Raw genomic sequence first — 23,997 nt, forward strand, 5'->3', positions numbered from 1 at the left:
ACGGCAACAACTCCCCCTCCCGCTCCAGCCATCAGCAAACAGCCACCTTCCTCCACTCCCCTCTGCAGCCCCCCCTTCCCAGGCCCCTCCTCCTCGCCCAAGTCCCTCCCCCCACCCAGGCCCCTCCTCCTCCCCACCCAGGCCCCTCCCCCCGCCCCAGGCCCCTCCTCCTCGCACAATTTCCATCCCCCACCCCAGGCCCCGCCTCCTCCCCACTCAGGCCCCTCCCCACCGCCCCAGGCTCCTCCCCCCCAACAGTTCCAGTTGCAGTTCCGGCAGTGACCACCGGGGACGCTGCTGAGGCTGGCTGCTGATTGGCTCAGAGTCTCTGGGGGCGGGGCATCACCCTTAAAGGGACAGGCCACCCTCCCGGGGCGGGTAATTCATTCTCCGAGGAGGTTGCAGGTTAATAAAAAGCAGGCGCTGACTGAGAGCTCAGGGGGATGAGCTTTTAGGGCAGTTGTTGTGCTGGGATCTTGGAGCGGGTGATGCTCAGTGGAGTGGACAGTCAGTAAGTGGAGAGGCTCCGGCCACCCTAACCATCTACAATGCTGAGCTGCCTCACAACACTCCGCAACTTCAGGACCCTTCTGCAGCTCACTGTCCCGCTGCTGCTCTTCCTGCCTCTACCCGTTGCTGTTCAGACCAAAGTAAGTTCCATTTTCACCGTGAAATCCAGCCCAGAATATCCAACAATAGATACAGACAGACACTGTGTTATATAGAGGAGACTGGAAACTGCACTGACAGTGTGTCTGTGTGTGGGTGTCTGTCTGGGTCTATGTCCCTGGGTGTGTGTGGGGGTGGAGGTATGTGTGTGTGTTTGGGTCTGAGTGTGGGGGGTCTATGTGTGTGTCTGTGTGTGTTTGGGGGGGGGTGTCTGTGTGGGTGTCTGTCTGGGTGTGTCTGTGTGTGTTTGGGGGGGGGGGTGTCTGTGTGGGTGTCTGTCTGGGTGTGTGTGTGTGTGTGTCTCTGTGTGTGTGGGGGGGGTGTCTGTGTGGGTGTCTGTCTGGGTGTGTGTGTGGGGAGGGGGTGAAATCGCAGCTTTTGGGAGCAGTTTGGAGAAAGTGGGGGTTTATCTGCGAATATTTGAGTGAATTGCAGAGTGCAGGAGGGGCTGGGAAGGTACTGCCTCACTCCCAGCAGGGTCTCTGTCTGATCCCACTCCAGCTGTCAAACACTCACCGCACTTCCAGCTGGTAGATCACCGGATCTCTCCCCACGCGATCTCTCTTTGCCCCATGATCTACCCCCAGCCACACAGTAGACTTTTTATCCCCTCTCCCCCTGCTGCCCTCTCTCTCTCTCTGATTCCCCTCTCCCCCTGCTGCTCTCTCTCTCTCTCTCTCTGATTCCTCTCTCCCCCTGCTGCTCTCTCTCTCTCTCTCTCTCTGATTCCTCTCTCCCCCTGCTGCTCTCTCTCTCTCTGATTCCTCTCTCCCTCTGCTGCTCTCTCTCTCTCTCTGATTCCTCTCTCCCCCTGCTGCTCTCTCTCTCTCTCTCTGATTCCCCTCTCCCCCTGCTGCTCTCTCTCTCTCTCTCTGATTCCCCTCTCCCCCTGCTGCCCTTTCTCTCTAAGCCCAAACTCCCCCTGGAAGAAGCGACTTTCTCTCACCTTTGCCCCCATCTCCCATTCCCCCTTTCCCCAGCTCCCACTGGGAATTCCCGCTCCAGTAAAGATTGGAGTCAGTGTCTCAGAGAGAGAGAGGGCTCGGTCTGAGGAACAGGTTCCACTGCCTGGAAATGGGGGAATTATCTGAGCTGTGAGTTATGGAGATGTGCCTCAGAGAAGGGGATTGGGTGCTGCAGTTTGGAGTTATTGGAGAGCTGGCAGGTGCTGAGTGAAGCTGGGAGGGGGGACAGGAGAGTTTGGATCTGGATTTGGCCGATCTCTCCCCCTCTGGGGATTTGCTCACCTCATGTCCAACTCTCTTCTCCACTCATTGGGAGAGGTGTCTCACTCTGTCCAATCACTGCCATTGAGCAGGCTGGGACTGGGTTGGATGGATTGTGTTCTCTGTGCGATCTCACTGATGTGGACAGATTCTCCTCAATGACCTGTCTCTGCTGTCTGGATACAGACAGAGTGTTCATTCCCTTCTGCTTTCTAGGATCTGGCAGCATCGTTCATTACCCCTGAGGGCAGCGAGAGTCAAGGCAGAGTGGCAATTGGGGTTACCCATGGGCTAGACCAAGGGCTGGCTGCTCTCCTTCCTGATTTAGTGATTCCTTTGGCTTTTCCCAACCATCTGTCCATAGAATCCCTGCAGTGCAGATGGAGGCCATTTGGCCCATCGAGTCTGCACTGACTCTCTGATAGAGCTCCTTGCCCGGGTCCTGTATCCCTGTAACCCTGTGTACTTACCATGGCCAATCCAGCTAACTAACACACTCCGATCAGTCCCTGGGCTCAGGTTTCCAGTTTTGGATTTAAAGTTCTTCCCCATTGAATTCAGCACTTAGCCAATGGGAGTAAAGTTACATTGGACGAACAGGTGACAGGCTGGATCGTAGAACCTATCACTGGACACCCCCAGTGAGCCAACTGAGTGTCTGGCACTGATTGGCTCATTGCACCTGTCGGAAAGGTGGGGTAGATGATGTATCTCGGGGTGGGAGGGGAGGGACTTGTGTCCAAGCAAAGGTTGAACCTTGAGTGAGCGCACTGATTCCAGCTGAACTCCTGTTTCATCACCAATCCCATCAGTCTTTGTGAGCAGTTTTGGGCCCTGTATCGAAGGAAGGATGTGCTGGCCTAGGAAAGGGTCCAGAGGAGGTTCACAGGAATGACCCCTGGAGTGAAGAGCTTGTTGTATGAGGAATGGTTGAGGACTCTGCGTCTGTCCCTGTTGGAGTTTAGAAGGATGAGGGGGATCTTATTGAAACTTACAGGATACTGTGAGGTCAGGATAGAATGGACATAGAGAGGATGTTTCCACTAGTAGGGAACTAGTAGAACCAGAGGGCACAACCTCAGACTAAAGGGATGATCCTTTAAAACAGAGATGAGGAGGAATTTCTTCAGCCAGAGATTGGGGAATCTGTGGAACTCTTTGCCACAGAAGGCTGTGGAGGCCGGGTCATTGAGTGTCTTAGGTCCTTGATAAGGGGATCAGGGGAAAAGCTGGGAGAATGGGGATGAGAAAAATATCAGCCATGATTGAATGCAGGAGCAGACTCGATGGGCCGAGTGGCCTAATTCTTTTCCTATGTCTTATGGTCTAGTCTCCTGGCCGGACCCTACATTCCACCCTCTATAAACCTGTCAGTCCCTACCTTGACTCTCTCCAGTCCCATTCCCCCCTCACCCGTGTGCTCGCTGACCCACACTCCCCGTTTGCCAATGGCTGAATATTAAAATTCTCATCCTTGTTTTGCAATCCTTCCTGATCTCTCCAACCCTGTGGGATTCCTGCACTTCATCAGTATACCTTAAACATCTCCAGTTTTCATCGCTGCCCCATTGGAGGCTCTACCTTCAGTTCCCTAAGCTCTGGAGTCCCTCCCTGAACCTCTCTGCCCCTCTCGCTCCTATTTTAAGGAACTCCTTAAAACTTACCTCTTTAACTGAGCTTTTGGTCGCTGCTGTGAATATGTCCCCATGTGACCTGATGTCGGATTTGGTTTGGTATCTCTCCTGTGCCGCACTTTGAACAGGGAAGGTGCTAGTTGAGTGTCAGTTGTTGTTGTCACTGCCAGGAGATTGCTATTGATCTGATTTGTCTCTCCCTCTCCAACAGGCATCTTATTGTGGATTTATTGTCCTGCTCATGGCTGTTTATTGGTGCACTGAAGTCATCCCCCTCGCTGTCACTTCCCTTCTTCCCATTTTACTCTTCCCAATGTTTGGAATCATGTCATCGCAAGACGTAAGTTTCAGTGTTCAGACTGTTCCCCTTGAAATCCATCTCCCTCAAACTGAGCAGAAAACTTTAAAGAGAAATAAGATTGTAACAAAGAGTCATCTCTCTAATCTTCATCCTTCCCTTGAACATCGAGAATAAAACGATTCTTCTGGCTGGTATTTGGTTAGTTTAGTTCCCAGAGACAGACAGACAGGTTAGCTCAGAGTTAATCCACTAACCCGTAACACAACATGAGATTGACCAGGTTAGCTCAGTATTAATCCACTAACCACTAACACAACATGAGATTGACCAAGTTAGCTCAGTGTTAATCCACACAATGAGATTAACCAGGTTAGTTCAGTGTTAATCCGCTAACCCCTAACACAACATGTGATTGACCAGGTTAGCTCAGTGTTAACTTAGTAACCACTGTTCCAAATGTGAATGGAGATTACTGACCGTAACCCACTGACCCCAGTGTGAATGGAGATTACTGACCGTAACCCACTGACCCCAGTGTGAATGGCCATGGTGATCTCTGGCCGTAAGCTGTCGCAGTCTAGTTTTTTTGTAATCTCGGGTGGTTCATGCCTCAGGATGGGTAATGCACAACCTCATGGCCTCACTGTGATTTTGTACCTATTTGTGATTTCTGTTTCAGGTCTGTAAGGAATATCTCCAGGACACCAGTGTCTTCTTCCTTGGAGGGTTGATGGTAGCCACAGCTATTGAGCATTGGAATCTCCACAAACGCATCGCACTGAGAGCACTCCTCCTTGTGGGTGTCAAGCCAGCTTTGTAAGATTTACCAAATGTAGATGATTCAGTCTGTATGACGGTTTGGTGGAGGGTGGGAGAGAGTGGCAGAGCAGTGACTGGGTCAGTGAGAAGGAGAATTGAAGCAATGCTCCCTCCAATCTGGGGGAGGTTATGGCTTATAGCCCAAGATATGGGATAATAATCAGCCACCATATAGTCAGGGCTGTTCTCTACGTCTGCCTCAGAGCTGAACCTCAGCAGAGAGTTAATGCCCAGAGGGAGGATCTTTGAGGGGTTAGTTCAAGAGGAGGAGTTTCTGTGGATTCATGTCATTCTATGAATCATTGAATCCCTACAGTGCAAAAGGAGGCCATTCAACCCATCGAGTCTGTATTGACCCCAATCCCTGCTAATCCCCCTGACACTAGCCTGTCCAATCAACCTAACTCGCACATCTTTGGAGTGTGGGAGGAAACCCACACAGACACAGGGAGAACGTGCAGACTCCACACAGACAGTGACCCAAACCAGGAATCGAACCTGGGTCCCTGGCACTGAGAGGCAGCAGTGCTAACCACTGTGCCACCATGCTGGCCTTTTGATGGGTTAGTTCAAGAGGAGGATCTTCAGAGGATTCATGTCCAGATAAAAGGACTCAGTGGGAAAAGGCTTTGAGAGTTTGCAAGTTTTTTTGTTGTTAACTGTCTTGTTTTCTGTCCTTGCAGTTTAATGTTGGGGTTCATGGGGGTGACAGCCTTCCTCTCCATGTGGATCAGTAACACTGCCAGTACCACCATGATGGTCCCCATCGCACAGGCCGTGCTCCACCAGCTCAGCAATTCCAAAGAGGAGGCAGAAAATACGGAAAAATCCCATTCTTCTGCTAATGACATAGATTTGGAGACAAAGTGTTCCAGTGTCGATGTGGGAGTGACAGGTTTCTAACACATTCACTCTGTCAGTAAGGTGTCTTTAAAAAGGTTTCTCACTTTGCTCCCAGTCCCCTGGCCAGCTCTGAGAAAGGATCATCTAAGATTTGAAACATTGGCTCTATCCTCTCTCTGCAGATGCTGTCAGACCTGCTGAGATTTTCCAGCACTTTCTCTTTGTTTGCTCTGGCCATGCCAGCCTCAGTCAGTTTGAGAACATTTGAAGTCAGTGTTTAAACAGTCCTGGGGGTTCGAACCCCTGTGAGGGGGAGGGGGGTGGTGAGAGGGTTGGTGCAGGCAGGCAGAGGAACTGGACAATTGGTTACTGCCCAGAGGGATGTTGCTGATTGTGAGGGGGTGACAGTTGCCCCTCTTTGCCACTTGTCCAACTAAACATCCATTATTTCACCATCTAGCCCAAGTGTTCTGTACATGGAGCCAGAAGATGTAGGAGCAGAAGTAGGCCATTCAGCCCATTAAACTTACTCCACCATTCATTGAAGTCACGACTGATCTGATGTGATAATCCGCGACTCCACTTTCCCTCCTTATCCCCATAATCCCTGATTCCCTTCCTGATTAAAAATCTGATTCTCTACCCTCAGAGAAGAAAATCCTCCTCATCTGTGTCTCAAATGGATGATCCCTTTACTCTGAGATGGTGCCCTCTGGTCCTGGACTCTCCCACAATGGGAAACAACCTCTCAGCATCAACTCTGTCCCCCCTCTGAGAATCCGATATGTCTCAATAAGGTCACCGCTCATTCTTCTAAATTTCAGTGAGTATCGACCCAGCCCCTCCATCCCTGGGATTAACCTAGTGAACCTTCTCAGGACTGCCTCCAATACCAGTTTATCTTTCCTTAGATAATTGGACTAAAACTGTTTACAGTATTTCAGATGGGGTCTAACTGGTGCCTTGTATAATTTTAGTTAGACTTCCCTATTTTTATGCTCCATTCTCTTTGAAATAAAGACCAACATTCCATTTGCCTTCTCTATTACCTGCTGTGTTTGCGCGCTAGCTGTATGTGATTAATGCATGAGGATCCCGTAATCTCCCAGTGCTGCAGCTTTCTGCAGTCTTTCTCCATTTAAATAACATTCAGCTCCTTTACCCTTCCTACCATAGTGTCTGACTTTACACTTTCCTGCATTATATTCCATCGGCCAAGTTTTTGCCTGCTCGCTGAACCTGTTGATATCCCTCTGTAGTGTCTTTGTGTCAGTCTCACCACTTGTCTTCCCACCTATTTTTGCGTCATCTGCAAACTTGGCCACAGTACATTCACTTCCCTCATCCAAGTTATTAATATATACTGTAAATAATTGTGGCCCCAGCACTGATCCCTGTGGTACTCCACTAGTTACAGACTGTCACCCTGAAGATTATCCAAACTCTGTCTTCTATCAGTTAGCCAATCCGCTATCCATTCTAATAAGAACATAAGAAATAGGAGCAGGAGTAGGCCATCTAGCCCTTCGAGCCTGCCCCGCCATTCAATAAGATCATGGCTGATCTGAAGTGGATCAGTTCCACTTTTCCGCTTTCTCCCCATAACCCTTAATCCCCTCTCTTATCAAAAACCCATCAACCCGCGTCTTAAAAATATTTAGCGAGGCAGCCTCCACCACTTCAATGGGCAGAGAATTCCAGGGATTCACCACCCTTTGAGTGAAGAAGTTCCTCCTCAACTCCGTTCTAAACCGCCCCCCTTTATCTTGAGGCTGTGCCCCCTAGTCCTACTGTCTTTTTTGAGCGGGAAGAGTCTCTCCACCTCTATCCTATCTATCCCATTCATCATCTTAAATGTCTCAATGAGATCTCCCCTCATTCTTCTAAACTCTAACGAGTACAAGCCCAGTTTATTCAGACTCTCCTCATAGCTCAACCCCCTCAACTCCGGTATCAGCCTAGTAAACCTCCTCTGCACTCCCTCCAAGGCCAAAATATCTTTGCGCAGGTGCGGCGCCCAAAACTGCACACAGTACTCCAGCTGCGGCCTCACCAATGCCCTATACAGCTGCAGCAAGACCTCCCTACTTTTATATTCAATCCCCCTCGCTATGAAGGCCAGCATCCCATTCGCCTTCCTGACCACCTGCTGCACCTGCAAGCTGGGTTTTTGCGACTCATGCACAAGGACCCCGAGGTCCCTCTGCACCATAGCATGCTGCAGTTTTTCGCCCCGTAAGTAATAGTCCTTCCTACCATTCTTCCTACCAAAGTGGACCACCTCTCACTTGCCAACATTAAATTCCATTTGCCATTTCCTGGCCCATTCGCCCAGCCTATCTAGATCCTTCTGCAGACTCTCCACACCCTCCGCACAATTTGCCGTTCCCCCAATCTTGGTGTCATCAGCAAATTTCGACACCCTACACTCCAAACATCATGGACTCTTATCCAATTAGGCAGCCTTTTGAGTGGTAGCTTATCGAACACTTTTTGGAAATCCAAGTATTTTATATCTACTGGTTCCCCTTTATCTATCCTGCTTGTTGCCACCTGAAAGAATTCTAATAAATTTGTCAGGTATGATTTTCCTTTCATGAAGCCACGCTGACTCTGCTATTATGTCCTTTTATAATAGATGTTTATCCCAGTCCAACGCCAGCATCTCTACATCATGGCTCTGTCGATGATATGGCTCTGGCTGAAATCAGCAAAGCCCCAGAGGAGAACATGAACCTTTCTGTAATTACAACAGAACCCAAAGACAAACCAGGAAAGATGAAGATGTATAAATGTCTGACTCTGTGTGTCTGCTACGCAGCCAGTATTGGTGGGACTGCAACTCTGACTGGTACACCAGCTAACCTGATACTGAAGGGGCAAATAAACCAGTGAGTGTTTCCTTTCACATTTCACTCAAAGGTTATACCCATATGGAGCGTGCTGTAATAACTAACCTGTTCCCCCCCCCCATTGTATCAGCCCATCTTCACATTGTTTTTCTGCAAATGAAGTTCTTGAATGACCTGCACAAAACTGTGCATCAGCCTGACTCAGGAACTTTCTTAATTCGGAGTTAAAATGGATTCAAATCTCACTCCAGAGACTTAAATATAGAATTCAAGCTGACAGAGCCAATGGAGTGCTGAGGGAGTGCCGCCCTGTCGGAGGGTCGGTGCTGAGGGAGTGCCGCCCTGTCGGAGGGTCGGTGCTGAGGGAGTGCCGCCCTGTCGGAGGGTCAGTGCTGAGGGAGTGCCGCCCTGTCGGAGGGTCAGTGCTGAGGGAGTGCCGCCCTGTCGGAGGGTCGGTGCTGAGGGAGTTTCCCATCTCAGTTTTGAAAATCCAGTCCTTTTTTGGAGAGAATTGCAGCTCTCTAGTCTCCTTGTGTGAAGAAATTGTTCTGCGGGGAATCTGTGTTCTCATTGGCTTTGTGCTAAGGCCAGATAGAGCAGAGTATTGTCAAAGTGATGAGAAACTGAACAGTGTGAATGAGCAGAGAGAGAGGGTGGCACGGTGGTGAGCCCTGCTGCCTCACAGCGCCAGGGATCCAGGTTCAATTCCGGCCTTGGGTCACTGTCTGTGTGGAGTTTGCACATTCTCCCCGTGTCTGTGTGGGTTTCCTCCGGGTGCTCCGGTTCCTCCCGTAGTACAAAGATGTGTGGGTTAGGTCGATTAGCCATGCTAAATTGACCCTTAGCATCAGGGGGATTAAGAGGGTAAATATGTGTGGTTATTGGCATCGGGCCTGGGTGGGACTGTCAGTGCAGTCCCGAAGTGCGGAAGGAGGCCATTCAGCCCAGTTGGGATTCTATGAATTTGGGATCCAAGCGGAGAATCCGTGCTGGACAGGAATTCAGTCAGTGACTGCGATATTGCTCTTTATCGGAATGAGGCTGGAATACAAAGGCGGGGGGTGGGGGGGGAGTGATGTTCCAGTTTATATAAAGATTGAGTCAGACCCCATCTGGAGTCACTGTGTTCAGTTCCAGTCTTCCCCCCACCCCCCTCAGGATTGGCCTGGGAGGGAACACAGTGCGGATTCAGCAGAACTGGACTGGCAGTGAAAGGGTTAACTAATTATAACTTTGATTAAGCTTTGGTGCTGAAAATTGAATTTGTTGCCAAAGTGCCTTTTTTGAAAAGTTAAGCACTTTGAGTTGGCAATTCTTCTCTCAGTGACCACATTCATAAAATGCTACATCTCGTGAAAAATTCCCTTTGTTGCGCAGGTGGGGTGCTCTTTCAGGGTGTTGGTGCAGACTTGATGGGCTGAATGGTCTCTTTCTGCTCTGTAGGGCTAATTCTGTTTTCTTTCTGTATAGAAGATCGAAGCACAATCATTTTGAGGTGGTAAACATGACTGAAGGTTTAGATGGGGTAGTGTGACTGCACTGTGCCTTTAAAAATTGTATTTTAGTCATGTTTCTCTTTCAGTAGCTTCTTTTTATTAATACTGGAGCTGCTGGGTCTCTATCTGGCAGCCCTGTGTTGTTACATGCTACCTTTTCTTTGTAAACCCCTAAGCTATTTCTAATTGCCCATATTTGGCCCACATCCCTTTATACCAATCTTACTCATGTAACTGTCTAAGCACTTTTTAAAAGACAAAATTGTACCCGCCTCTACTACTACCTCTGGCAGCTTGTTCCTGACACTCACTACCCTCTGTGAAAAAATTGCCCCTTTGGACACTTTTGTATCTCTCCCCTCTCACCTTAAACCTATGCCCTCTAGTTTTAGACCCCCCCCACCTTTGGGAAAAGATATTGACTATCTCGCTGATCTGTGTCCCTCATTATTTTATAGGCCTCTATAAGATCACCCCTAACGCCCCGAGAATGAATCAAAGTAAGATCCTTGAGAGGATGTTTTATGAAAGGATGTGAGGGTATTGAAAGGTTTTATTTGACTTTGTGTTTGTCATTTTAAAGGATTTATCCAGACAATGACGAGGTGATTAATTTTGCCACATGGTTTGGCTTCTCATTTCCCAACATGCTGATCATTTTGTTTCTCTGCTGGATACGGCTACAGATTTTATTCCTGGGAATGAAGTAAGTGACTTCTTTTTTGAGGAGGTTGAATGGTTTAATGTTTGTGCTGCTTTTGATTCAGTTTGATTTCTTATTGTCAGTTTTTTACAATAACTTCATTGCAGTGTTAATGTAACCTACTTGTGATACTAAGAAAGCTTTATTTGTATACAGTGGGAAGTATTGTTTCTTGCGTGCTACACAAAGCCCAACATTCATCAAGAAGGAAAGGAGAGAGTGCAGATTATAGTGTTATACTCATAGCTAGGGTGTAGAGAAAGATCAACTTAATGCAAGGAAAGTCCATTCAAAAGTCTGATGGCAGCAGGGAAGAAGCTGTTCTTGAGTTGGTCGGTACGTGACCTCAGACTTTTGTAACTTTTTCTCGAAGGGAGAAGGTGGAAGAGAGAATGTCCGGGGTGCGTGGGGTCCTTAATTATACTGGCTGCTTTGCCAAGGCAGTGGGAAGTGTAGACAGAGTCAATGGATGGGAGGCTGGTTTGTGTGATGGATTGGGCTTCATTCACAACCCATTATAGTTCCTTGCGGTTTTGGGTAGAGCAGGAGCCTGTACCAAGCTGTGATACAACCAGGAAGAATACTTTTTATGATGCATCTGTAAATGTTGGTGAGAGTCGTAGAGGGCTTGCCAAATTTCCTTAGTCTGAGAAAGTAGAGGCATTGGTGAGCTTTCTTAACTATAGCATCAGCATGGGGGGACCAGGACAGGTTGTTGGTGATTTGGACACCTAGAAACTTGAAGCTCTCGATCCTTTCTACTTCGTCTCCATTGACATAGACAGGGGCATGATCTCCTTTACACTTCCTGAAGTCAATGACAATCTCTTGTGTTTTGTTGACATTGAGGGAGAGATTATTGTTGTCGCACCAGTTCACCAGATTCCCCCTCATTCCTGTACTCTGTCTCATCATTGTTTGAGATCCGACCCACTACAAAGGTGTCATCAGCAAACTTGAAAATCGAGTTGGAGGGGAATTTGGCCGCACAGTCATAGGTGTATAAGGAGTATAGTAGGGAGCTGAGAACAGAGCCTTGTGGGGCACCGGTGATGAGGATGATGGTGGAGAAGGTGTTGTTGCCTATCCTTACTGATTGTGGTCGGCACCTGTGGCACTGAGGGTGAGTCAACGCAAATTGTCGGTTGTTTAAAATCAGAATTATAGAACGGTATAAGTAAATTTGCAACAACAATTTGCATTTATATAGCGCCTACATATTGGATAACATCCTGACTTGCTTCACTGGAGAGATTATCAAAGGGGTTTTGCACTGAGTTGCATGAAGGGCCAGAATAGGACATGTAACTGAGCTTGGATACAGAGACGGGGTTTATGCAGACTCTTAAAGGAGAGAGAGGGAGGGACGTTGAGTGTGGTAATTCCACAGCTTTGGGCTGAATGCAGAGGGGAACCCATGGAGTGATTATAGTTGGGGCGGGTGCAAGCGGCCAGAACGAGAGGAGTGCAGAGATCTGTGCAGGTTGTAGAGAGGCAGGCACACAGTGGTGTGAAGACAGCCTTTGCCAGCAACACCAGCTGAGGCAGGAATATTGCTCCTTGGTAAGTGATCCACATTCAATCCCAAAACAAGAGGACCATCAAATCTCAATCTACTAAGAACATAAGAACCAGGAGGAGGAGTCGGCCCCTCCCACCTGCTCCGTCATTCAATATGATCATGGCTGATCTTTTTGTGGACTCAGCTCCACTTACCCTCCCACTCACCATAACCCTTAATTCCTTTACTGTTCAAAAATGTATCTATCCTTGCCTTAAAAACATTCAATGAGGGAGCCTCAACTGGGCAGAGAATTCCACAGATTCACAATCCTTTGTGTGAAGAAGTTCCTCCTCAACTCAGTCCTAAATCTGCTTCCCCTTATTTTGAGGCCATGCCCCCTAGTTCTAGTTTCACCCGCCAGTGGAAACAACTTCCTGCTTCTATCTTATCTATTCCATTTATAATCTTATATGTTTCTGTAAGACCTCCCCTCAGTCTTCTGAATTCCAATGAGTATAGCCCCAGTCTACTCAGTCTCTCCTCATAAGCCAACCCTCCCAACTCCAGAATCAACCTAGTGAATCTCCTCTGCACCCCCTCCAGTGCCAGTATATCCTTTCTCAAGTAAAGAGACCAAAACTGTACACAGTACTCCAGGTGTGGCCTCACCAGCACCTTATACAGCTGCAACATAACCTCGCTGTTTTTAAACTCCATCTCTCTAGCAATGAAGGACAAAATTCCATTTGCTGCTTAATTTCCTGCTGCACCTGCAAACCAACTCCTTGAGATTCCTGCACAAGGACACCCAGATCCCTCTGCACAGCAGCATGTTGCAATTTTTTACCATTTAAATAATAGTCCATTTTGCTGTTAGTCCAAACAAAATGGATGACCTCACATTTACCAATGTTGTACTCCACCTGCCAGACCCTCACCCACTCAGATTATCTGTATCTCTTTTGGAGGTCACTCATCCCTGTTGGAAAGATCCTGGGAAAATCTCCCATTGCACCGGTGCAGGAAACAGCATCAATGACCTCCTTGCACCATTTCCAAAGAATTCCAATGAACCATCCAATGGGAGGCCATGAGATTGTCATTGAAATTAATAATGCCAAGGGAACATTTTGGAGATGGGGTTTGAGCTTCTGATTGTGATGGCAACAAACCAAACACCAAGTTCAACCTTCACACTAATAAGAAAAAGTCAAATTCCTTTATTCAGATTCCAGGTAAATTAAAGCTTTTAATCGCATGCTGTCCCTGTCCTGGGAGTGTTTGATGGGGACAGTGTAGAGGAAGCTTTACTCTGTATCTAACCCTGTGCTGTACCTGTCCTGGGAGTGTTTGATGGGGACAGTGTAGAGGGAGTTTTACTCTGTATCTAACCCTGTGCTGTACCTGTCCTGGGAGTGTTAGAACATAGAACATAGAACATTACAGCGCGGAACAGGCCCTTCGGCCCACAATGTTGCGCCGACCAGTCTTATTTTTAAAAAAAAACATTGACCCACTAATCTAAACCAATCCCTTTTCGTTTGATGGGGGGACAGTGTAGAGGGAGCTTTACTCTGTATCTAAGCTCATGCTGGCAGCTACAGAAAGGCAGGAGCTGGTGTCTCCAGAGACTGCAAGTCTGAGCTTCCATGAGACATGTGGGGATCTGATTTGAGAATTCCCACTGAAATCTTTGGGTTCTCCAGCTGCAACTGTCTCCTCCGCACAGAAGCCTGTGATTGCAGGCCTCTCCATCACTCTGCATTGGGAGGTCTCTGACAGACTGGGATTCTAGTGCTACAGAGAGATCTGTGAGAGAAAGGTGATCATTTCCACCAGATTGCTGTCTTCATGGTGAAGGTGACAATGATGCAAATGGTGTATTGAGTCATGGAGCCTGGTGTCCATGAAGAGACGTCAATCCTTCCCCACAGATATTTAGAAAACACTAATATCAAAGGCATGGAGCTGATCAGATGATTTTTTTTTGTCAGTTTTCGGGAGCTGTGGGGATGGGGAATCCCAGTCTCATCGAAAGAGAAGAGAGCTCACGGAGTTATTGAGAAAGAGTACATCCAGCTGGGCCCCATGACCTTTGCTGAGAAAGCTGTCCTCACCCTGTTCTGCTTGTTGGTGATCCTGTGGTTTACTCGTGAGCCCGGCTTTATCCCAGGTTGGGGAACTGTCCTTTTCGACAAAAATGGCACAACGTGAGTATTGAAGAGAAGGTAACACAATCTGAGGTGGATCTGGGCGCCACACCTTAGGAAGGATAGAATGTCCTGGGCCAAAGTGCAATGTAGGTTTACAAAAATGACCCCTGGACTTCAGAGGTTTAATTACGAGGTGAAGTTATACAAATTTAACCTGTTTTCTCCAGAATTAAGAAGGATAAGAGATGATCTGATTGCAAGACACTAAGTGAAAGACAGGATAGATAAAGATAAATTATTTCCACTGTGACAATCCTGTACCTTTTTGAAAAATGTATTTTAATCTCTGCAGGGTGTTTTGAGCAATCCCTAGCATTTTGTTGGAGCTGTTTTGTCTGCAGCCAGTGCCTTCTACTGTTACTGAAGCAGTATAATTGATACCATGTTTGTTTTAATCAGAACTAATGCAGTGTTCTGTTGTTTTAATGTTCCCCTGGGATTGCAAAGTTGACCTTGATTGGGATGATTGATAGGTCAGGTCGTACGACTGGGGACGGCTAGGTTTTCAGAGAATTCCAGCTCAGTTGCTGTTTTCAGATCCCATTTGGAGTTGAGAGAGAGCAGTGTTTCTTTTTCTCTCTCTCTCTCTGGAGTTGGAGATTCTGCTGAGTGTTACTGCTTTGGAAGCTGCAGAAAGGTATCCTCCACTGTCTCTGAAGTCTGGAAGCTGCTAAAGATTAGATTTACTTTTCTGCTTTGCTATCTTGAGGATATATCCTTCAATGAAAACAGCTGTTTGGATTTCTGACAATGGATGTTAAAAGCTGGAAATCTAGTATTGCGTGAGAATTCTTGTTTTAGTGCTAACTAATTCTGAAGACGGGTATGTGTACTGCTTTAAATTGGAACAACAGAGATAGCTAGCTGTTAGGAGTTATACTGTGTCATGATTTAAGTCTTGCAATCAGTAAAATTAATTCTTTTTTATTCTAACTGTGTTCTTAAATAAACTTTGATAAAAGTTTCCTGGTGAGTCATTTGAATCATACCTTATGTTTATAAATGCCAAAACTAAATGTAGAACGTGCAGTCTCAGCTAACTTCACAAAACACCTTTCTAGGCCTAGACCAGGACCTTTAACACTAATCATTGAGGATTCTAGAAGTATGAGGGGACACAGTGTAATAATCAGGGCCAGATAGTTCAGTAGGAAGCACTTCTAAACACACGGGGTGAGAGGGGTTTGGAATTCTTTCCGTAGACAGCAGCTGGTGCTGGAACAGTTAGAAACATGCAGCCAAACCATCACTCTCTGTTCAGCAAAGACTTACATTTCTATAGCACCTTTCACCAGATTAGAAAGTATAGTCACTCGAGATTGGAAACAGCAGCCTATATGTGCACAGCAAGATCCCACAAACAGCGGCATGATCCTGATAGACAATCTGCTTTAATATGGGTTATTCTACGCTGACCCTCTGACAGTGCAGACCTCTCTCTCGGCGCTGGGAGTGTTCATTTGGGTTTTACACTGAAGATTCTGGTGTGGGGTTTGGCTGCAGAGGCAGGTTTAGAGTGAAACACAGTCTTGGCACAGAATCCAACCAACGTGGGTGTCCTGTGCTGCCTGGTATCTGTGGGAAATAAATTCAGTTTAGACATTGCAGCCAGAGGTGATACAGAGAAAATGAGCCTGTGTGACAGGAGTCTTTTCCTCTCAGTGGGAGTGTGTCCTATTAGCTTCTTGGAGTCTGATCTCTTGACCCAGCTGTACTTTCCAGATGGCATTGCTGAATGAAATGATGCTGGTTATTTTCGAAGGCCTGCTTGTTGGAACTTGTGGTGGCGCAGTGGTTAGCACTGCTGCGGTGCAGTGGTTAGCACTGCTGCCTCACAGTGCCAGGGGCCTGGGTTTGATTCCCGGCTTGGGCCACAGTCTTTGTGGAGTTTGCACATTCTCCCCATGTCTGCGTGGGTTTCCTCCCACAGTCTAAAAGTCGTGCTGGTTAGGTGCATTTGACCCGAACAGGAACCAGAGTGTGGTGACATGGAGATTTTCACAGTAACTTCATTGCAGTGTTAATGTCAGCCTAATGGTGACAAATAAATAAACTTTGTTGTGAAAGTTGTGTCTGTTTTTAAATACAGCAATTAATATATTTGTTAAAAAAAGGTACAGGAGTTAATTTAGATGAGATCCATTTTCCACACATTGTAATACAACATCATGAAATTCCGAGTTGGATTTCCTGGAGCCTGTCCCTCTCTGCCTCCCCCTCATCCAACCTGTCCATTATCCAACTGCCACTTAACTCTGTCCACTTTAACCAATTGGATTCCTATTGACTTCAGTCTCAAGGCAGATTAAGATTTTTGGTTGGGGGTTTTGGTAATGTTCTCCCAGCAATCGGGCAGGAGATGTGCCATTTGGTTTAATCACTCTAGAATGGCACATCTCAATTTGATGCGAGTGATTTTTAATTTGTTTCTTGCGCTCCACACACTTGGAGGTGAGAAGGGAATCTGGCCTGATGTGTAACAATACCTGAATGTTGTCGGGAGTGTGGAGTCACTCAGACTGATCGGCTTTTATTTATTAACGAAAGGAAGTTTGTCAACAACCCACGGCACAATTTATCAATGTGTCACATTGCGTTGCACACAACATTGAGATTATTTGAAACACTCTCCCCAAAAAACCCCTCAAACGTTTCCAAATGGAAAACAAAGGGTTGTTTCAAAAGTGAGTTTCTCACTGGGAACTGGCCAGGAGTTTGTAAATACAAACCTCACGAAGAGTATTCAGTATTCCCTGCTGTGAATTACACAGATGTGGAGATGCTGGCGTTGAACACAGAGTACAATACATGACAGACACATCTATAGCACCATTGTTGTGAGTGTTGAAGTTTTTGTGTCCTCATCAGTAGACCAGTGTGGTGCGTGCCAGCGAGTAGTGCAGTCTGCAGCATATGTTTAACACATTGGAGAGCATATCATTGTCAGGAAATGGCCCCCCCTATTATGCCTGGCAATCATCATAGTAAATAGCACCATTATTTCCTGAATTTAAAGTATCTACTTATTTATTATTGTCACTCTCTTAACACTGCAGTGAAGTTACTGTGAAAATTCCCTAGTCGCCACACTCCTGTTCGGGTACACCGAGGGAGAATTGAACACAGTCAATGCATCCTAACCAGCATGTCTTTCAGACTGTGGGAGGAAACCCACGCAGACACAGGGAGAATGTGCAGTCTCTGCACAGACAGTGACCCAAGCTGGGAATCAAACCCGGGTCCCTGGTGCTGTGAGGCAGCAGCGCTAACCTACTGTCCACCCTATTAAAAGCATCCAACCTAAACAAAGCAATTTGCCAATCCTTACATTACAAATAGCGGGATATTTTAGAATACTAATTGCAATTAAAATGGAATTCACTGCACTAATTGACATATTTACAGTACAGATTTATTGTTACATTGGCCAGTAGTTTTTAATATATGCCAAATCTTACAACACAGGAGGTCATTCAGCCCATTGTGTCTGTATTTTGCCTCTGAAATAACTAAAAAATTAGCCCCACTCTCCACACTTTCATCATAAACCTGTCAATTTTTCATTGCGGGAGGGTCAGTGCGGAGGGAATTATAGACTATGTTTAACATCATGAAACATCTGGATGCTTCACAGGGGAACTATTCAAGGTCTGAGACTGAGTCAGGGGGAGTTCAGAAAGTAGGTGAGAAATAACTTTGGGTGGTTGGTTTGAGAGGACATGAGGAAGAGGTTTAGGAAGGGAATTACAGAGCTCCGTGTCCAGGTACGGGGACTGATTCAAGTCAGGAGAACAAGATATGGAATAGTCTGAATTCTGGGGGATGGGGCAGTCTCCAGATTGAGCAGCCTGTGCAGGACCCCACCACCAGGCAGCAGTCTTTAAAGGGCAATAATCCAAAAGAAATTCTGCTCCTCCGCAAACCAGGCAGATATACAGAGCCCCTCAGAGAGGTAGGAGAACCGGGAGCTGTAGCAACTTCAGAGGAGTTTCTGGGGAACACACAGCTCATTGTTTAACAGGGAAATCCAGCCAAGAACATGCTTGGAGAGTAAAGCAGAAACCAATCTGTTGCCTAGGGTTACCGTCAGTTCTCTTGTTTCTGGGTGGGTTGACAGTGCCCATCGAGTGCCGACATTGAACATTCTGCACTCGGGTGGAAAATGGATTTAATACAGGAAGAACTCTCTGGATGCTGTGTTGGCGGAGCTCGCAAACACATTAGCAACACTTAGAAACACGTATCTCCAATTCCCAGAGGGATCGCACTCCATCCTGGCATTAGGATCAGGATTCTGATTGGGCTCAGTTCCATTGTGAAGAGGGCAGTACCAGGGTTGATGTTTCTCTTGGGAGTGGGATTTCATGATCCCCCTTCCTCCATCTTCTCCTGCCCCCACTTTCCCTCCATACACCCTCCTTTTCCACCCTTCCCTCTATCCTCTTTCCTTCTCTTTATTCCCCTCTCTGCCTCTCTCCCTCCACCATCCAACCTCCCTCCATCCATCCTCTCCTCTGCCCCCTTCCCTCCATTCCCCTTCCCCAACCCTCCACCATCCACTTTCCCTCTATCTTTCCCCCTTCCCCCTTTCCCTCCATTCACCCTTCCCTCTATCCTCCACCATAAGAGGTAGGAGCAGTAGTCCATTCAGCCCATCGAGTCTGCTCTGCCACTTAATGAGATCATGACTGATCTGATGTGATAGACCTCAACCCCACTTTCCTGCCTTATCCCCATAACTCCCGATCCCCTTCCTGATTAAAAATCTGTCTGTCCCAGCCTGGAATGTACTGAACGACGCAGCCTCTACAGCCCTCTGCGGAAAGGAATTCCACAGATTCTCTACCCTCAGAGAAGAAATTCCTCCTGAACTCTGTCTTAAATGGATGATCCTTTACTCTGAGATAGTGTTCTCTAGTACGAGACTCTCCCTCAAGGAGAAACAACCTCTCAGCATCATGCCTGTAAATCCCCCTGAGAATCTGATATGTTTCAATAAGGTCACCTCTCATTCTTCTAAACTCTGGTGACTACAGACCCAATCTACTCAACCTCTCCTCATAGGAAAAGACCTCCATACACAGGATCAACGCAGTCAACCTTCTCTGGACTATCTCCAATACCAGTATATCTTTCCTTAGACAATGGGTGGAGTCCAGTTAGTGCCTTGTATAATTTTAGCAAGATTTCCCTATTTTTATACTCCATCCCCTTTCAAATAAAGGCCAACGTGCCATTTACCTTCACTATACCTATCCTGCTCACTACCACTTCAAGGAATTCTAATCAATGTGTCAGCCACGATTTCCCCTTCCTGAAGCCATGCTGACTTTGCTTGGCTTTATTATGTGTTTTGAAATGCTCTGCTGTAACAGGTTCCCAATAACACCCTTCATTCATCACCCTCTCTCCACGTTCAGCATTCCTTCCCTCCCTTTGTCCCCCCTCCATCCACCCTCTCTCTAACCTCAGCCTTTCTTTCATCCTCCACTTTGCTCTCACCATTTTCCCTCCATCCTCCACTCTCCCTCGAACTTGAATATCCCCTTTATCAACATGAATGGATGGTCAATCTCACATTAAATCTGAGATCAGTAAGCTTTTTGTTGAACAAGGATATGGAGATGGAAACGCGAGGATTCCTCCTATTTTAATATTCTTTCTGAAGCAGTGTGAGGGTGTCTGAATGGGGAAGGATGTTTGTCTCAGGTTCAAACTTAAGTGGAAACCAACTCTTGTGTGTCTCAGGTACGTCAGTGATGCCACTGTTGCAGTCCTCATTGCTGTCCTCATGTTCATGATTCCATCTCGGAAGCCAAACTTTACACCTGGGAATCAGAACCAAGAAAGCTCAAAGGAGAACCTGACAGGTACGTACACAGGACATATACAGCACGGGGTTAGATACAGAGTAAAGCTCCCTCTACACTGTCCCCCACCAAACACTCCCAGGACAGGTACAGCACGGGGTTAGATACAGAGTAAAGCTCCCTCTACACTGTCCTACATTAAACACGATGTGGAGATGCTGGCGTTGGACTGGGGTAAACGCAGTAAGAAGTCTCACAACACCAGATTAAAGTCCAACAGGTTTATTTGGTAGCAAACGCCACTAGCTTTCAGAGCTCTGCCCCTTCATCAGGTGAGTGGGAGTTCTGTTCACAAACAGGACATATAATGCTATAAACTCGATTTACAGAATAATGATTGGAATGTGAGTCTTTGCAGCGAATCAAGTCTTAAAGGTACAGAGAATGTGAGTGGAGAGAGCATTAAGCGCAGGTTAAAGTGATGTGTATTGTCTCCAGACAGGACAGTAAGTGAGATTTTGCAAACCCAGGCAAGTCATGAGTGTTACAGATAGTGTGACATGAGCCCAAGGTCCCAGTTGAGGCCGTCCTCGTGTGTGCGGAACTTGGCTATCAGTCTCTGCTTAGCGACTCTGTGCTGTCATGTGTCATGAAGGCCGCCTTGGAGAACACTTCCAGGACAGGTACAGCACGGGGTTAGATACAGAGTAAAGCTCTCTCTACACTGTCCCCCCATCAAACACTCCCAGGACAGGTACAGCACAGGGTTAGATACAGAGTAAAGCTCCCTCTACACTATCCCCATCAAACACTCCCAGGACAGGTACAGCACGGGGTTAGATACAGAGTAAAGCTCCCTCTACACTGTCCCCATCAAACACTCCCAGGACAGGTACAGCACGGGGTTAGATACAGAGTAAAGCTCCCTCTACACTGTCCCCATCAAACACTCCCAGGACAGGTACAGCACAGGGTTAGATACAGAGTAAAGCTCCCTCTACACTGTCCCCCATCAAACACTCCCAGGACAGGTACAGCACAGGGTTAGATACAGAGTAAAGCTACCTCTACACTGTGCCCCATCAAACACTCCCAGGACAGGTACAGCACGGGGTTAGATACAGAGTAAAGCTCCCTCTACACTGTCCCCATCAAACACTCCCAGGACAGGTACAGCACAGGGTTAGATACAGAGTAAAGCTCCCTCTACACTGTCCCCCATCAAACACTCCCAGGACAGGTACAGCACAGGGTTAGATACAGAGTAAAGCTCCCTCTACACTGTCCCCTTCGATATGTCTCTTTAGCCAATCTCACAGCAGCAGTAACTACGATACAGCGTGGCCATTCTGCACAAACTACAGCCAGTTTTACACTCAAACTCTTTCAGGGTGGATTGAAACTGCACAAATCAGCTTCACATTTTCACAGCTGACACAAAGTGGTTGACGTTCCTCCTGTAACCTGGCCCTCATTTGAACCCACCTGGGTTAAGGTGAAAAGACTGTCTGTCCCAGGGCTCCGTCCATTGCCCTTTGACCTGACTGTCAGCATCTTTGTTGCTAACTTTGCAATCCGGTGTCAAAGGCATTTCAGCCAATTGCTGTGTAGAAATCATTGTATTGGAGGTGAATGATAATGAGATTCTTTCTTTCTGAAATGCCAGTGATGAATCTGCCCATAAATAAACTCCTGAACTGGGTGACCGTCCAACGTAAGCTGCCCTGGAACGTGGTGTTGTTACTGGGAGGAGGCTTTGCACTGGCGAAGGGCTGTGAGGTAAGCACCTGCTGCCTGGAATCAAGAAAGCCTGGAATGAACCAAGGGAAGCCAATATTGGGACTGAACTCACCACGTTCATGAGCAGCTCAATCCAGGCTGATCTGGGTCATTTTGGCACTTCACCCTGACAGATAAAAGTGAACCCCGACAGATAAAAGTGAAACATCTCAGAATAGAATCACACAGTACAGATGGAGAGCCACTGTGTCTGTGTTTGTACGTGTGTGTGTGTGTGTGTGTGTGTGTGTGTGTTATCTGCGTGTATGTCTGTGTGCGTGAGTGTGTGGAACGTGTGTGTGTGTCTGTGTGCATGAGTGTGTATGTGTCTGTGTGTATCTGTGTGTATGTGAATGTGTGTGTGAGTGACTGTATGTGTGTGTCTGTATGTGTGCGTGTGTGTGTGTATATGTGTTTGTGTGTCTGTGTGTGCGTGAGCATGTGTGTGTCTGTGTCCGTGTGTGTGTGTGTGTGTCTGTGCTGGCTCTCTCTGTGACTGAGACATCCGATTAGTTCCATCCCTGCCTGCTCTCTCTCAGAATCCTGGAAGTGTTTCCTTTTCCAGGATTTATCCAATTCCATTATGCAACTTCCTATTGAATCTTCTCCTTCCATTCAGGCAGCACCTTCCAGATCACAACAACTGGCTGTGTGAAATGATTCTGTCACATCCATGTCATGGGAACTGATGACCTCTGGCTGGGCCAGTCTGCCATCTTCCTTTAAAGTTGGCATTGTGGGCACAGCAAGAACATCTCGGACTATTGGGAACAGTAGGAGGCCATTTGGCCTCTGGAGCCCATGCTGCTATTCGGTGGTCTGATCTGTCCCTCACCTTCATGTGTTCACTCCATACATTTACCCAACAATCATCCATTCCATCTCAGTCTTGGATATTCCAACTGATTCCCTCCCAGTTTAAAGAGCATTCCAAATTCCCAGTCCCTTTTGTTGAGGAATTGCTTCCTGACATTTACCCCTAAACGACAGACTCTCATTTTAAGGCTCTGTGCCCCCCTCCCCCCACCGCCCACCTTTGTTCTGGACACCCCCACCACACCCTCACCCCACAACCAGGTGAAATCATTTCTCTTAATCTGTTAATTCTCTTAGATTTGAAACCGCATCAAATAATCCCTCAATCACCTGAACTCAAGAAAGTACAAGTTAGACATAAAACATAGGAGTAGAATTCGTTCACTTGGCCCATCGTGTCCACTCTGTCATTCATTCATGGCTGAGATTTTTCTCACCCCATTCTCCTGCCTTTTCCCCATAACCCCTGATACCCTTATTAATCAAGAGCCTATCTATCTCCTTTTTAAAAACACTCAATGACCTGGCCCTCCACAGCCTTCCACAGCAAAGAGCTCCCCCGATTTCCCCACTCTCTGAAATTCCTCCTCATCTCTGTTTTAAAGGATTGTCCCTTTAGCCTGAAGTTGTGCCCTCTGGTTCTAGTTTTTCCCATCAGTGGAAACATCCTCTCCACGTCCACTCTATCCAGGCCTCGCAATATCGTGTAAGTTTCATTAAGATGCTCCCTCATCCTTCTAAACTCCAACGAGTACAGACCCAGAGTCCTCAACTGTTCCTCAGATGATGGAGTTGTGATGAAAGCTGCAATCTCTGACATGTCTGGGTAGGGGGCTGTATATGTTCCCTGCCATACTACATGGTCAATATAGAGCAAAGGGTTTAGACCATGAGTTTGGAAATGGACTGAGGAATTGGATTGACGAGTGAGCAGAAGCTCAGGAACACACTCGCGGACTGGACATGAACAGAAACACTGTCAGAAATCAAATCTTCCCCTTTCCTTTCCAGGTGTCCGGTCTATCCCAACAGCTGGGTGAACAGTTACTCCCCCTGCAGAAAATCCCACACTGGGCCATTGCTGTTACCTTGTGTCTGGCGATCGCAATCTTCACAGAGTGCACCAGCAATGTAGCTACAGCCACACTCTTCCTCCCTATCCTGGCTTCAATGGTACGTCTTTGATTTCTTTCTGTTGCTCTGTGTTATTTGGGGTGAAATGGGGAGAGGGCATGGTGAGAGCTTCCTGTGAATGTATTTAAAAATTATTCCTTGGGACGTGGTTGCTGTTGGCAAGGCTGTCCCTAATCGATCAAAGTGGCACACTGGCCA

General features: G+C 47.1%; 1 protein-coding gene across 1 annotated transcript in view; it reads left to right on the forward strand.

Moving 5' to 3' along the window:
• The first annotated feature begins 452 nt into the window (after window positions 1-452).
• LOC145357322 (Na(+)/citrate cotransporter-like) overlaps window positions 453-23,997 on the forward strand; it is a 28,777-nt gene continuing 5,232 nt past the window's right edge. Inside the window, exons 1-10 of the mRNA XM_080210562.1 lie at window positions 453-650; window positions 3,741-3,869; window positions 4,510-4,646; window positions 5,333-5,544; window positions 8,131-8,383; window positions 10,424-10,546; window positions 14,042-14,257; window positions 20,009-20,130; window positions 21,737-21,849; window positions 23,677-23,838. Coding sequence (XP_080066688.1) covers window positions 549-650; window positions 3,741-3,869; window positions 4,510-4,646; window positions 5,333-5,544; window positions 8,131-8,383; window positions 10,424-10,546; window positions 14,042-14,257; window positions 20,009-20,130; window positions 21,737-21,849; window positions 23,677-23,838 — 1,569 coding nt within the window. The 5' untranslated portion in view covers window positions 453-548. The remainder of the gene's footprint in view (window positions 651-3,740; window positions 3,870-4,509; window positions 4,647-5,332; window positions 5,545-8,130; window positions 8,384-10,423; window positions 10,547-14,041; window positions 14,258-20,008; window positions 20,131-21,736; window positions 21,850-23,676; window positions 23,839-23,997) is intronic.

This window comes from Carcharhinus amblyrhynchos, chromosome 23 (genome assembly GCF_965287045.1).
Source record: "Carcharhinus amblyrhynchos chromosome 23, sCarAmb.v2.hapA, whole genome shotgun sequence".
Lineage (NCBI taxonomy): Eukaryota > Metazoa > Chordata > Chondrichthyes > Carcharhiniformes > Carcharhinidae > Carcharhinus > Carcharhinus amblyrhynchos.